General features: G+C 42.1%; 2 protein-coding genes across 2 annotated transcripts in view; one reads left to right on the top strand and one right to left on the bottom strand.

Annotated features, from left to right (window-relative positions):
• The first annotated feature begins 2,750 nt into the window (after positions 1–2,750).
• Positions 2,751–8,129, top strand: LOC311232131 (protein dpy-30 homolog). Its single transcript, XM_084318827.1, has 4 exons — positions 2,751–2,767; positions 4,461–4,508; positions 5,748–5,890; positions 7,818–8,129. The coding sequence occupies exons 1-4, from the start codon at positions 2,756–2,758 to the stop codon at positions 7,885–7,887; spliced, it is 273 nt and encodes a 90-aa protein (XP_084174953.1). The 5' UTR covers positions 2,751–2,755; the 3' UTR covers positions 7,888–8,129.
• A 1,530-nt stretch (positions 8,130–9,659) lies between these two features.
• psen2 (presenilin 2) overlaps positions 9,660–15,926 on the bottom strand; it is a 28,256-nt gene continuing 21,989 nt past the window's right edge. The window contains exon 11 of the mRNA XM_084318067.1: positions 9,660–11,088. Coding sequence (XP_084174193.1) covers positions 10,933–11,088 — 156 coding nt within the window. The 3' untranslated portion in view covers positions 9,660–10,932. The remainder of the gene's footprint in view (positions 11,089–15,926) is intronic.

The raw sequence follows: 15,926 nt of genomic DNA, 5'->3' as shown, positions 1-15,926 counted from the left end.
CCCCCATTTTCAATTCATATAGACATTTATGACATACACAACATACATGACATTTATGGCATAGGGACATATAGGTATTTAGTACTGATACATTTGTGACATAAACGGTATTCAAATATACAGTACTGTTACCCCTAGATCCTGACAGAGTATATACATATGATGGGGAGGGGACTGTACATTAGGAGGGGGTGGGTGGGTGGGAGAGAAATATACATACGGCGGGGAGGGAATATATACATGCGGTGGGGAGGAGACTGTCTATTAGGAGGTGGTGGGGGTTTTGGGCATTTACGGTGGCCAGTTTCAAATTGCAGCCTCCCGTAGGTGCTCTTTAAGAGCGGTTTTGAATGTGGGTAGGGATTCACATTCTTTTACAGCTTTGGGTAGGGCGTTCCACATTGATGTGGCATAATTGCGAAGCGTATTTAGTCCCTTGTTTGAGCCGAATCTGGGTTTAACATGATTTGTGGAGCTCCCTCTGGTGTTGTGATCGTGGTATTCACTGACCTTTGGGAAGTATTTTGACATGTACATGGGTACCTTAGTCGTATAGTGTATCTTGTAGACCAGGCCCATTGCAAGTTGCTGTACTCTGTCGTCTACTCTAAGCCATCCTAGGTTGTCAAAGTGGGCAGGGGTGAGGTGGGTTCTGGGGGTAAGGTCAAGTAGTAGTCTGACCAGTTTGTTTTGTGATGTTTGTCATTTTGTTTTAAGCGCCTTTGAGGTGCTTTGGTACCATGAGGTGCACGCATAGTCGTAGTACCCTTGAATGAGTGCTCCTGCCAGAGTCTTCAGGGTATTCTTGTTTACCAGAGAGGAGATCCGGTACAAGAATCTAGTTCGTTGGTTGACTTTTTTTTATTACATTGGATGCCATTTTGTCACAGGAAAGATTTGCCTCTAGGATGGAACCCAGGTAGGTAATTTCGTCTTTCCTTGTGACAATATTGTCACCCACTGCAACTGAGAAGCCGTCGGTCTTGCTGAGTTTGTTATTTGAACCGAAGAGAATGGACTCTGTTTTGCCCATGTGTAATGATAGTTTGTTATCAGCAGATTTGCAGATATGCAGATTTTGCCTAGTTCCTGCAACTTGTTCTTGTCAGAGACCAGCAGGGCTGAGTCGTCCGCAAACAGGAACAAGTTGCAGTCACAGGCTGACGACATGTCATTCAACAGGGTCATTCAACAAAACCTACATATTAAACATGGCAGAAGTCACATAAAATCGGATGTATATTGCGTGTTGCTAAGACAGATACTTGTCCATTTCTGCGCTTTTACTTTGAAGGTAGAAATGACCAAAACGGAAGTGTAATCCTTGCAGTCTGCTGGGTGCTCGAGGCACTGCACCGTGGGGAGCGCTGGAGTTTTGACGCAAACCGGGGTATCTAGAAGAATGTACGTAAACCACGCAGATTGCGTAAATACTAACAACAAACATGGCGGATGGTGAGTCAATTTGCCGTTATTTTATTTGCTTTATGCATTTTCTACACTATTATTCGTCTAATGATGTGTATGTCTGGCGTAGGATACGCCAATGGTACCGAATATACGGTTGCAGAAGATTTATATCCATCATTCTTTGACGAACGTTAAAGGTGTAGAGAACACGGCTAATGGTAGCCGCTCCAAAAACTAACGTTGAATAATAACGTTATTCATTCACAAGTGGTTCTCACGCGTTTTGGTGCCGAGGAGACACTGACGCGAGGAACACATTTCCATAACAGTACATCAAATGCCAAGGTACACCAAATAGTGGAGTGGCATAGCTAACCTATTGTTCAACTTGTGATAAAAGCACCACATTTGGTACATATTTCTTAGCTTAATATATTTAGAAGAAATATGGATATTGGGGCATTGCAGATTGGCATTCTGGTGACCATGGTAACCATTTCCAAACATGCCTGCCTGGCATAGAACACTTTGGCCACCAAAGCTATTTTTTTCATGTTTTTAACACCACAAATAGTATTTATGTGAAGTGAAGAACATGTTTTATTAATATATTTTTTTATAATTTGTATATAAAAAATAAATATATATTTCAACAATTATACACCAATTTACAAAACGGTATCAAACATTTTACTTTTTATCCCCCCCCCCCCACACACACACACAACATGGTGATAGGGATATTACCCGATTAAACTGTAGCGATTACAGGGTTCAACTGGCACATTCTCCATCACAGAAGCAGCGGCCTGTGTGTACTGAAGTGCAGCCTTATTGCACCTGCAGCGCAGACATTTATTGGAAATTGTATTAACAGATTGCAGAATGGGTACAATACAGTACAGCTCAATACACACAATTGTTAAGGGGATGCAGACCAGAGAAAGACTTTCGTCTTGTTTACATCAGGGTCCCCCATTTTCAATTCATCATAACATATATGACATACATGACATATAGATACAGTACTGCTACATCTCATTTGACATACCAGATTTACAAATACGAAAGACGAAAGTCTTTCTCTGGTCTGCATCCCCTTAACAATTGTGTGTATTGAGCCATACTGTATTGTACCCATTCTACAATCTGTTAATAAAGTTTTCAATCAATCAATCAATCAGTAGGATAAGTTATTCATAATAATTCATCATCTGTCAGAATCTGAATCAGAAAACAAGGAAAACTGTAGTGCTATGCGTAAGTACATTTCCTGTATGGGTTTAAGGGCACTACTAACGTTTGAATGGTTTCTCCCGTAGATCATACAGATGCTGATCAGGCCATGGAGGGAGCAGTAAGTACCTCAGTCACTTGTGATTAATAGAAAATTAAACATTATGTTTCACTCAGATTTTTAAAGGGGCACTTCACCAAAAAACAACACTGATTTATTTTGCACATAAACTCACACACATCCCCAAACTAAACAGTTTTGCACACATTCCTTTAGTTTGACAGTTATTGAGAGTGAATGAGTTTGAATATGGCCACCGGTGATGTCATCTGGGTCATTGATTCCCTGTGTTGTGTTAATTACAGCTAAGGTAACAGTTCCCTATAAGACAAGGTATTGCTGTTTTTTTTCATCTACATCATTTCATGGAGCTGGAATTAACACAACGCAAGGATTCACTTCCCCCGATGAAATCGCTACGTGCCCATATTCAAACTAATTTACTCTCTATAACTCTCTATAATTTCATTTATTTTATTTGTCTAAAGAGGGATAAGCACATTGATTAACATTCATAGAACATAAAATGCACATAGAACTTAATGCACCAAACCCCCCTGCCAGGAGTTAAAGGCTGCTCCTAGTGAATTCTTGTAGGCTTGAATAGGATGAATTATAAGAGCTGAGAGATAAACTGAAATGTCCAAAATGTACCAGACATGTGTACCAGAATCTCTTATTGACCCAATGCTGCCCCCTATCGGTACATACATGTAAATGCATTCCTCCCGTATCTAAACGGTTTACAGTATATCCGTTTAAATTGATTTATCTTTGCCTCCTTATTGTTGTCATATGCTGTGTGATTGTACGTTTTCTTTGCTTATCTCCGTATGTACACTCGACATGACTGTAAACGAGGGAAACCTCTGTTAAGTTTAAATAAAGGTTTTAAATTGAATTAAATGTCGTGCCCCTATGATTAAACCGAATCAAACGAGGATGAAATGCTTTGCACCGTGGGGTAGATCAGGAGGACTGAGTGACGTCGTTAATGAGGGGCAGCCATATTAAATACAGGCCCCCGTTCTCCGTCTTTAGCAGAGGGTCAACAGAATCCCGGTAATAATAAACAATATTTATTGTAATGCATAATATAACTGATATGGCGTACAGACCCTCATCTGCACATTTGATCACACTGCCTACTTGCTCATATGCGTATATTATTCTGAGTTAATTATATTGTTTACACTGCCTATTTTTACTTTTATACTGTACTATAATTCTATTGCCCGTATTTGTCTTTCTATTACCCTGCCCATACCTGTACCTCCCCTCCCGCATGCTGCTATGACAACTGACTTTCCCCAAGGAGATCAATAAAGGAATATCTTATCCCTTGCTGTTCCCAGACTATGTTGATGATTCTGAATTGGTATGAATCATGAATTCAACACCAGGCCATGCTGTTGTTCAGCTCGCCCCCCCCCCCCCCCCCCCACCACTCCATCCAACATGTCAATATGAATCCTAAACACACACACTAGGGCTGCACGATTCTTCTCTCTAAGAATTGAGATCACGATTCTCACACGATTCTTATTTTTTCAATCAAATAATTTATTGCACTTTCTTAAACAGACATCATAACATATATCAAAGTGCTTGACTTAAACATAACATATGAAAGTACTTGAAAAGTTAAAAAGAAAAAGTCATAATTTTGAAAGGAGATTGCATAAGTCTATGAATCAAGATCGCGATTTTCTTTTACGATTAATCGTGCAGCCCTAACACACATCTCCTATAGGTTGCTGAAAACCCTCATGCTGAATATGGTCTGACGGAAAACATCCAGGTAGCTATGGAAACTCTCTGGTGTGTGTGGTGAAAAGTACAGGATGTTGTTCCATCGCAAGGCTGGCAGGGTCGCTGAAGGGATACTTACCTGGTGCTGTTGCTCATACTGTAGGAATGATATTTTCATAAAATGAATATAGGTATTTCATCGAAGCCGTTTAATGAAGACAGTTAAATCTGCTCTATGGAGCTTTTTCCATGGGAAAAAAACATGTTTCTTTAGCAAGACCAGAGTTGGGCAGTTAATTGTATTGCTAATTATATTGTTTACAGTCTATTTTTATATGGCTGCATTTTTATATGGCTGCATTTTTATATAGCGCTTTTATCCAAATCGCTTTACAATTTGTTCCTTACATTTGACCCATTCACTCACACACCAATGGCAGAGGCAACCATGCAAGGTGCTAATCTGCACATCGGGAGCAATTAGGGGTTAAGTGTCTTGCTCAAGGACACTGACACGCTGCCCGGGAGGAGAGGGAATCGAACATTCAGATTTAATTGCATTGCCTTGGAGCTAGCAAAGCTACACTCACGATAGAACACTTTTCTTCACAAAGAAACTTTTCTCCCCAAACGTTATTTTGCGAGGTGCATTTTGAGCTTAGCGTCACCCTAGAATAGATGATTGTGATTTGGTTTGAGAAATACAAACAAGCTACTAACCAGAACGTTTTGAATGAATGGTTCTACTTTCATCCAGTGTCCCCGGTGACTCCCTCTAGTGGCCAACCTGGATATCATTTGATCTGGTGCCTCCCTCTAGTGGCCAACCTGGATATCCTTTGATCTGGTGACTCCCCCTAGTGGCCAACCTGGATATAATTTGATCTGTGACTCCCCCTAGTGGCCAACTAGGATATGCTTTGATCTGAATGTCCCTGCTTGACTCCCCCTAGTGGCCAACTAGGATATGCTTTGATCTGAATGTCCCTGCTTGACTCCCCCTAGTGGCCAACTAGGATGTGCTTTGATCTGAATGTCCCTGCTTGACTCCCCCTAGTGGCCAACTAGATATCCTGTTGTGGCCCCCACTGGCTTGGTGGGCCACCAATGATAATAACTTGCATTATTGGGTCTAAACATTGGTACAAAACATTTATTGAATGTAGATATATCGAAAAGAATCCTTCTGAATACTGTTTTTTTCCCAGCCCTACAAATTGATAAATTAAGTATAACATTATTTTCTCTTCTCTGTATCCATCTCCTCCCCTTTACCCCCCTGATGTAGAGGATAGTGGAGAATGAAAAAGCCAACGCAGAGAAAATGTCCAAACAGAAGGTGGACCTGCAGTCCCTCCCGACCAGGGCATACTTGGATCAGACGGTAGTGCCCATCCTCCTCCAAGGCTTGTCGGTCCTGGCCAAGGAAAGGTTTGTTCTAAGAGGGACATTCACACGTTGTTCCTGTACGCCCAGGACAAGTCAGTCAGTATGTCGTTCCTGTACGCCCAGGACAAGTCAGTCAGTATGTTGTTCCTGTACGCCCAGGACAAGTCAGTCAGTATGTTGTTCCTGTACGCCCAGGACAGTTCAGTCAGTATGTTGTTCCTGTACGCCCAGGACAGCTCAGTCAGTATGTTGTTCCTGTACGCCCAGGACAGTTCAGTCAGTATGTTGTTCCTGTACGCCCAGGACAGCTCAGTCAGTATGTTGTTCCTGTACGCCCAGGACAGCTCAGTCAGTATGTTGTTCCTGTACGCCCAGGACAAGTCAGTCAGTATGTTGTTCCTGTACGCCCAGGACAGCTCAGTCAGTATGTTGTTCCTGTACGCCCAGGACAGTTCAGTCAGTATGTTGTTCCTGTACGCCCAGGACAAGTCAGTATGTTGTTCCTGTACGCCCAGGACAGTTCAGTCAGTATGTCGTTCCTGTACGCCCAGGACAGTTCAGTCAGTATGTTGTTCCTGTACGCCCAGGACAGTTCAGTCAGTATGTTGTTCCTGTACGCCCAGGACAGTTCAGTCAGTATGTTGTTCCTGTACGCCCAGGACAGTTCAGTCAGTATGTTGTTCCTGTACGCCCAGGACAGTTCAGTCAGTATGTTGTTCCTGTACGCCCAGGACAGTTCAGTCAGTATGTTGTTCCTGTACGCCCAGGACAGTTCAGTCAGTATGTTGTTCCTGTACGCCCAGGACAAGTCAGTCAGTATGTTGTTCCTGTACGCCCAGGACAGTTCAGTCAGTATGTTGTTCCTGTACGCCCAGGACAAGTCAGTCAGTATGTCGTTCCTGTACGCCCAGGACAAGTCAGTCAGTATGTTGTTCCTGTACGCCCAGGACAGTTCAGTCAGTATGTCGTTCCTGTACGCCCAGGACAAGTCGGTCAGTATGTTGTTCCTGTACGCCCAGGACAGTTCAGTCAGTATGTTGTTCCTGTACGCCCAGGACAGTTCAGTCAGTATGTCGTTCCTGTACGCCCAGGACAGTTCAGTCAGTATGTTGTTCCTGTACGCCCAGGACAGTTCAGTCAGTATGTTGTTCCTGTACGCCCAGGACAGTTCTCAAGAGGGAAAACTTGTCTTAAGCTGAATGAATGCTTGTAGTTTACCAGAGGCTAGTGTTTGTAGTTTACCAGAGGCTATCTAATTAATTACAGGATTTGTAATTAATCGCATTTTAATCGCATAACCATTTTATGCCTGATATTCTATATTCTATAATCATGTTTCAAATTGCATGTGTCCGGATTGCAGAATTCAGTACTGTATCTACAAAACCTTCCGTTTAATAATCTTCCATTTATTAATTTGCTTAGATTTGTCAGGTTTGGTAAATTTTAGCATGGTGTTATTCAGTCAATTTAATTGATATTCTCATTTGGTTCATTACAATTTACTCAAGCCTAGTAACAGACAGTATTTCTGACACTGGGAATACATTCCCTGAGATCCATAGATGTCCTAGAATCAGATACCAAGAACGAATGGACCATATTAAAAGAAAGTCTGTAAATGTGTATTCTACGTTATGGAATTAATGAGATTTTTTTTTAAATTAATTTTGAGTTCATTTTCATAACGCAATAATTTGCTGTGTAATTAATTAATCTAATTAACGCGATAAACTGACAGCCCTAGTTTATAGTTTACCAGAGGCTAGTGTTTGTACTGTAGTTTACCAGAGGTTAGTGTTTGTACTGTAGTTTACCAGAGGCTAGTGTTTGTACTGTAGTTTACCAGAGGTTAGTGTTTGTAGGTTCATTAGCAGTCTTATTTACTCTAACTTGTGTTCAGTTTTCCTTGCAGATTATGGATCATCAGACAAAACATTCTTTTAAACATTTTCTTTTTAATTTTCAGACCTCAGAATCCCATTGAATATTTAGCATCATTCCTTCTCAAGAATAAATCACAGTTTGAAGACCGTTGACCCTGGATAGAAGACGCACCATGAGGCCATGTGTTGGATTTCAATAAATTAAAGTAGCCGTTTGTTTCCATGTTCGAAAATGATCTGGTTGTGTTTGAATTTTTCTCCTTCTTGTCTGGAAACCAGAATAAAGATGTTACCCATAACAGAGGAGTTGGATCCTTTTAACTTGAAGCTTGACATGCCGTTAGTTACCAGGGGTCCTAGCCACACAGGTCAGTTACCAGGGGTCCTAGCTATGCAGGTCAGTTACCAGGGGTCCTAGCTACACAGGTCAGTTACCATGGGTCCTAGCTACACAGGTCAGTTACCAGGGGTCCTAGCTACACAGGTCAGTTACCAGGGGTCCTAGCCACACCGGTCAGTTACCAGGGGTCCTAGCTACACAGGTCAGTTACCAGGGGTCCTAGCTACACAGGTCAGTTACCAGGGGTCCTAGCTACACAGGTCAGTTACCAGGGGTCCTAGCTACACAGGTCAGTTACCAGGGGTCCTAGCTACACAGGTCAGTTACCAGGGGTCCTAGCCACGCAGGTCAGTTACCAGGGGTCCTAGCTACACAGGTCAGTTACCAGGGGTCCTAGCCACGCAGGTCAGTTACCAGGGGTCCTAGCTACACAGGTCAGTTACCAGGGGTCCTAGCCACACAGGTCAGTTACCAGGGGTCCTAGCTACACAGGTCAGTTACCAGGGGTCCTAGCTACACAGGTCAGTTACCAGGGGTCCTAGCTACACAGGTCAGTTACCAGGGGTCCTAGCTACACAGGTCAGTTACCAGGGGTCCTAGCTACACAGGTCAGTTACCAGGGGTCCTAGCTACACAGGTCAGTTACCAGGGGTCCTAGCTATGCAGGTCAGTTACCAGGGGTCCTAGCTACACAGGTCAGTTACCAGGGGTCAGAGTTACACAGGTCAGTTACCAGGGGTCCTAGCCACACAGGTCAGTTACCAGGGGTCCTAGCCACGCAGGTCAGTTACCAGGGGTCCTAGCCACGCAGGTCAGTTACCAGGGGTCCTAGCTACACAGGTCAGTTACCAGGGGTCCTAGCCACACAGGTCAGTTACCAGGGGTCCTAGCCACGCAGGTCAGTTACCAGGGGTCCTAGCTACACAGGTCAGTTACCAGGGGTCCTAGCTATGCAGGTCAGTTATCAGGTCAGTTACCAGGGGTTCTCACTACAGGTAGTCAGACATCGTCCAATCGTTTCAATACATTTCTTGAAGCGTAATTAGCAATAGTGAAATTGTCTTACCCCGTCGACAGAATTCCCACAATCTGGGATCTTTCTTTTTGGACCCTATCAATGTGTGTTATTCACCAAACATTGTTCACGAGTTTGATTTGTAGATGAGAAAAAGTCACCCGTTTTCTCTCAGTGTTTACTCCTTGTATCAAGAAGTCAACCAACTCCAAATCAAAATGTGCCCCCGTTCCTCATGGTGGGGCATCCCAGGGCTTGGTATAGGGACACAGCGCTACCATGTGTTTTATAATTCTTTTTAAATAATCCTTTTTTAAATAATCGTATTTCGTTTTTGCAGCAAAAGCTTGGGGCCAGCTTATACCGTATATACAATGTACTTAAATATTAAATATGATTTGGAACCTATTTGTTAGCTATTTTATTGAAATTGTGTTTTTTTTGTTGCGACTCAGCACCATCTTGTTTGAACATCCTGGGGAACTGTTTACATATGGATCACAGATTGGGCCTCAACTCAACGTCTAAACACGTAACCATCTGTAGACTACAAAAAAAAAAAAAGCCATATTTATTTTGTACTTTACCAGTTTATTGCACAACACAATCAAAACAGTACGTGAGATTTTAGGAAATACCCTTGAACGACCTTCAGTCCTTTTTCTTCAACAAGTATTTAGTTACAAAATCAAAAGTTACACATTAATTACATTCTATAAATATATATCTTCTTCGATATAAAGACTACATACATAGTTCCCCCCTGTAGTGCGTGAAAGCCGCCCGGACGAATGGCGGACGAGCGTCTCGGTTTTAAAGCGCCCCTCCAGCGGCGGAATTAGTTCCAACGTCTCCATTAGTGGCGCTTAAACCGCGGCTTGTTTCTCTTAACCAATGAACGGCAACCAAACAGCAACATGGGAGGTGGGATTTTACTTACATTTTATCAAAAGGAAATCTTGGCACCCCAAGTTTATTTATATATTATATATATAATATAATATATAATATATATATATATATTAATTATATATAATATATATAATAATAAAAAACCGATTAAAGTCATTTAAACATTTGCAGAGTATAACTGATATTTACATTTACATCTCCTGTCTGGTGCTACTAATTTCAGACCTCAGTAAAAAAGTGTGTGTGTGTGGGGGGGGGGGGGGGGGGTTAAACTACTATATATTTAATTTGTAAAATAAAACCTTGTGCAGGAATGCCTTTTAGATTATATATAGAATATTCTCCCTAGGTTCACAACAACAATAGTAGAAAAGCCTCGGTAGAGTTTTGGGAGAAGAGCTGGGACATGACTGCTTCCACAGCCCGTGTGCGACAATGCATCAACGATGTACGTTCTTAAGACGATGAAACAACAACGATTACCGGTAGCAGTTCTTAACCCTTTCACTGCCACACGACAGCCGGTTAACCCTTTCACTGTGACAATACAGAAGGTTAGCCCTTTACTATCGCACAACCGACGTGCGGATGCGGAGCTAATGATGGAGCATCGCCGTCGGTTGTGTGATAGTAAAGGGCTAACCTTCTGTCGTGTGGCAGTGAAAGGGTTAAGACGATGAAACAACGATTACCGGTAGCAGTTCTCAAGACGATGAAACCGTTCCACTCGGTTCTCTTCATGAAGGTCACCGTCCCCCTCATCCTCTTGCAAGAAGAATAGCGGAAAAGAATAGAGGAGAAACACAAGGACAGGCGTGGGGAAAGATGGGTTTGTGTGTTAGGCTGGAGCACGGAGGCCCCTAGAGGGAAGGGGCTGGAGGCTGGACCACGGAGGCCCCTAGAGAAAAGGGGCAGGAGGCTGGGAGGGGTGTCAGATGTAGAACTGGTTAGCGGCGAGGTTGTCCATGAATGGTCTGACTATGTAGTCCGTGGAGAAGTAGAACACCAGGCCGAAGGTGATGGAGATGGGGAGGGCAGGCAGGGCCTTCTTGAATATGGCCAGCAGCAGCAGCGTGAGGCACAGTCCCTAGAACGACACACGGAGGAGGAGGTAAACAGAGGATTCCTTCTGGGACAGTAAAGGGGAAAAACCACCCCAAAACATGTGCTCTTCCGATGATATTGGGAGTTGGGACAGTTAAAGGTGTTATAGATAAAAAAAAATTTATGTAGCCTAATCATTTAAAAATAAAAATGATACATCCAGAGATTTTTAGAAAGGTACGGAATAAAAGTATTGCTTCCCTCCCCCAAAAATGATTGACAGAAAACTATTTGGCGGGTCCAAAATGAATGTTGGTATTTACATGTACCCTTCCCTACTTCATGGAATGCACCCGATTGGATAAACCTGCTGCTAGTTAAGAGGTCCGAGTTTGGTCCGACATGCTGGTGCTCTAGTCTAGTGTGACATCTAATGGCTGAATGTTATCTATAGCACCTTTAAGTCAGTATTTTCTTTATATTTTAAACAGTTTTTCTAAGCCAGACACCAGAGCATCAAGACTCAAGTGACACTTTTTGGAGCTGGTCCGTTGACAATTAATTGGTGACAAACTTTGTGGGTTCGTAATAATGTATGCTTGAGCTATTGCATCCAAATGTCCAAATCCAACATCCAAGCTCTGAATCAGAAAATGTACCTATATATCCCAGTAAAATCACCATGGTTACCGTCATAGTGTCCTAGGAGTTGTCCCACTATTCACAGTCTATAGAGCAGCTCCAGGACATCATCACTAGAGTCCTGTCCCTCTGGTGTTCAGCTGAACCCTTTCACTACCACACTACAGAAGGTTAACCCTTTAACCGTCTGTAGTGTGATAGTAAAGGGTTAATCTTCTCATCTGTGCGCATCTATTTCATCACTCAAATCCACATTGTTAAATGAATAGCTTCAATCTCATAAAACCATAAATGTCACTTTGTTTTACAGTTTCATGTTAATTTGTTTAGACTAATTATTAATGTTGTTGTTTTTGTTATTATTATTACTTTGATTATTATTATTATTAACTTATTATTATCTTAATATTATGAAAATTGTTTTACGAACTTATTTCACTTTACTTTTGTTTGTGTTTATTTTTTTAATCCAATGATTTAATGAGTTGAGGCCCCGTATAGGCCCATCTGGGTCTCTTGCCTCTACTCAGCACCTTTATACACTTTCTGTCATGGTCAATGTTTTTACTGTTTTGCTGAAATGGTGCGAAATAAAGAAATAAATCAAAATAAATAATAGGGTGGTAGTGAAAGGTTTAACCTGCTGTCGTGTGGCAGTGAAAGGGTTAAGGAGAGGCTTGTTCGTGTTCACACTTGGAAACTGAGCGGCGCAGCATCATCCGCTGCTATGCTGATGACACTGGGATATACAGGTGCATCTCAATCAATTAGAATATTGAGGACATATATTGGTTGCCTCCAGGCCACACCGCATTGATTCCCGCAAAAGGAGCCACAACCAAGTATTGAGTGCATATATTCTTCAGTAGGCCGACATTTTTTTTTTGGTCTTTTTCCCCCTCCATTTTCCTCTGATTTTCTCCCATCCCAATGTTAGTCGTATGCCAATTCCCAGTCCCTTCCTGGTCGCTGCGCACTTACCCCCCACAGTCAGATCATCTGGGAGAGTGGAGGCTACCACGTGCTTCCTCCGACACACGTCCAGCCAATCACCGCTTCTTTTCACCTGGCAGCGCGGATTCTCATTGAGAGGGCGTAGCGTGTGGGAGGACCACACTATCCCCCTCAAGTCCAATCCGCGCTTAGCAGGCGCCCCGACCGAACTGTAGGAGTCGCTGTTTACAACGACCCGGACCCACCCCGCCAGCTTCTCCCACCCTCTAATACAGCCAATTGTATTAGTGCAGACGGCCAGCCAAGCTGGTGACAACCCCGGAGCTGTGAGCTGGATTCGAACAGGCGAATCCAGCTCACAGCTCCGGGGCTGGTGACGAACGCAATCTCCGCTCGGCCACCTAACCGCCAGTAGGCCGACATTTCTGTAATATATATATATACATAATTAACAATAGAATTAAATTATATAATTTGAGTTAAAAAGGGGTAGGAATAAAAAATAAAAAAAATTAAAGTATACTTCTTCCTACTCCTTTTTTGAACAGGGTAAACTATGATTTGTTTATCTGTTTCTCTTTCTGTTGTCTTTTTTTTTAATTGTCTTTTATATGTCAAATGAAGATATATTTTAGTTTTTATACTTGTTCGAAAATAAAAATCTTTCATTCATTCATTGGACTTATATAAAAAATTTCTCAGATACTGAATTTTGGGTTTTCATTAGCTGTAAGCCATAATCATCAAAATTGAAGGAAATAAAGGTTTGAAATATTTTACTGTGTTTAATGAATCTATATGATTTTCACTTTTTGAATTACAGAAATAAATGAACTTTTCTTCAATATTCTAATTTATTGAGATGCACCTGTACCTCAGCACCAAACCTTAAACTCACAACAGTGACAACACTCAACTCCTCCTCATCAGCTCCAAGTCCACCCTCAACAGAACCAACCAGCCCCCCCCCCCCCCCCCCCCCACATTTATGATCCATAGGCCTAGTATTGACACATTTAACTCCTTTGTAAATAATTGTACAGGGTTCATGATGAAGTGTCTCGTGTTCATTACAGGTGACCGCTGCACCCGTCACAAAAAGTAGGTTTTGTAGTCGTTATGGTTAGGATTTTACAGCACTTTAAATAAGGAGAATAAGCATGAGTTTGTCAAACATCACGGAGGACCACAACAAAGGGAGTGTGGGTCAAGCTTGGCCTGCAGGGGGCGCTGCTATAATCCCACCAACAGTTGAGTTTCAAACAAAACACACAACTAGGTGGACATAGATATAAAACACACACCAAGGTGTACATTAGATATAAAACACACACCAAGGTGGACATACCGTAATTTAGGCCTGCCGCGATAAGCAATAAATCGATTAATTGCCGCGATAATTAAAATGAATGCAATGATTTTGACGGGCGCGATTAATTGCTATTTGCGCGTTTGTTTTAATGAGGCGGACCCAGTGCCCCTTGTCAGTCACTGTCCGTGTTGGGAGGCGGGCCGCTGGCTTTACTACAGAGCACAGCACAGGAGCTCCGTGGGGCTAACGTTACCCCTCATTGTGTCTATTCTACTAGCATTAACGTTACTCATACAAACAGAGTAAACACAGTTTTCAATCAATCAATCAATAACAACATTAACGAGACCCTCGTTGTGTCTATTCTGCTAACGCTAACGTTACCTCTCATTGTGTCTATTCTACAAGCGTTAACGTTAGCTAGGCTGTCTATGCTAACAAGCTGTAACGTTACCAGTCGCGTCTATTTGCTAACGTTAGCATTAGGTAATAACCGGTTTAAAATGGATGGTGATTACCTCACGTTGTGTCTATTCTACTAGCATTAACGTTACTCATACAAACAATCAATAGCGAGTTATATTGATCACGCTATGTACGATAGCCATGCTAAAACGCTAGCACAACATTAGCAAGCACCTAACCTAACAACAAGCCTTAACAAGTCAGCGATCTTTTTGCGAGACTAAACTCTCCGCTCGGTGGCAAATTGTGTTGATGTCGGTTTTGTTTAATCAATAAATGAGGCAGAATACACAGTGACTGTATCCTTTGTTTATTGCACTTGTGCCTGCTGCAAACATAATGATTATGAAATCCTAGAGACGCGTCTCTATTCTGACCAATCAGTGGTCTGCAGTGTTTCACGTGACTTTTCTGGTACCCAAAGTACCTGATAATCACAACAATACTTCCGGTCCGGTCGGTGGGCTTCAAAATAAAAGTCTAAAACACCGGAAAAGACGGAGCGGTGGGCTTCAAAATAAAAGTTTTGGGAAATAAATTTCTCCAAAAAAAAAATTCTCTAACCGGTCGCAATAATATCGCTTATCGCGATATTTTCGGGGGCAATTAATCGCCCAGCAAAATGTGTTATCGTGGCAGGCCTACCGTAATTCCTCTAATAGTAACCGGGTCTTAAATACAAGCCGGGTCTCTATTAATGGCCGGGTGCGCTCTTGAGCTAAGCAATTATAAGCCGGCCTCCTAATACAAGCCGGGTTACTAATATACTGAGCTGCATACTGAGCTAGTTACTTGATTTCACTTTGAAAACGTTGAAATGACCAGTCACCACCTGTAATTGCACTGTTTACTATTTCATACAGTACTTGGTTTCAATAAATGAACCCAGTACATTTTACTGGGTTCAAACTGACACAAAATGTTGATTTATTCATTATGATCCGTTTGAAAATTTGAAATATAGGCCTCTCTCTTATACATGCCTCCTCCTAATACAAGCCTGGTATCCGCTACAGTTGAAACAAATACAAGCCGGGGTTACTATTAGAGGAATTACGGTAGATATAAAACACACACCAAGCCAAGTGTACATTAGATATAAAACACACACCAAGGTGGACATGGATACAAAACACACACCAAGGTGGACATGGATACAAAACACACACCAAGGTGGACATAGATACAAAACACACACCAAGGTGGACATAGATACAAAACACACACCAAGGTGGACATGGATACAAAACACACACCAAGGTGGACATAGGAGATGTGAGCGAAGGGCTGAAATACAATAAATATTTGTGACTCGCCGTGACCAAACCCGATTTGATCCGCAAAGGGGGAGGTGCTCTGAAATGAAGAAAATGTCTTGCTGTTTAGAAAATCCTAAAAATCGAAATCTTGATTTTTTTTACATATTTGAATTGTCATTAATGTGTTCCCTTATTTGCCCTTAGTTGCAAACTTAAATACAACTTGTAAATGAGGTAATTATTGTTATA

The sequence above is a fragment of the Notolepis coatsorum genome (genome assembly GCF_963971535.1).
Source record: "Notolepis coatsorum genome assembly, chromosome: 7".
Taxonomy (NCBI): Eukaryota; Metazoa; Chordata; class Actinopteri; order Aulopiformes; family Paralepididae; genus Notolepis; species Notolepis coatsorum.
The sequence above is the reverse complement of the archived record's forward strand: the minus strand, read 5'-3'. Positions and strand labels throughout refer to the sequence as shown.

Excerpts from the sequence above, each read along its gene's own strand:
- LOC311232131 (XM_084318827.1), top strand. Across the intron at positions 4,509-5,747 it reads GTCTGACGGAAAACATCCAG|AGGATAGTGGAGAATGAAAA; the intron begins GTAGCTATGGAA and ends CCCCTGATGTAG. Across the intron at positions 5,891-7,817 it reads TCGGTCCTGGCCAAGGAAAG|ACCTCAGAATCCCATTGAAT; the intron begins GTTTGTTCTAAG and ends TTTAATTTTCAG.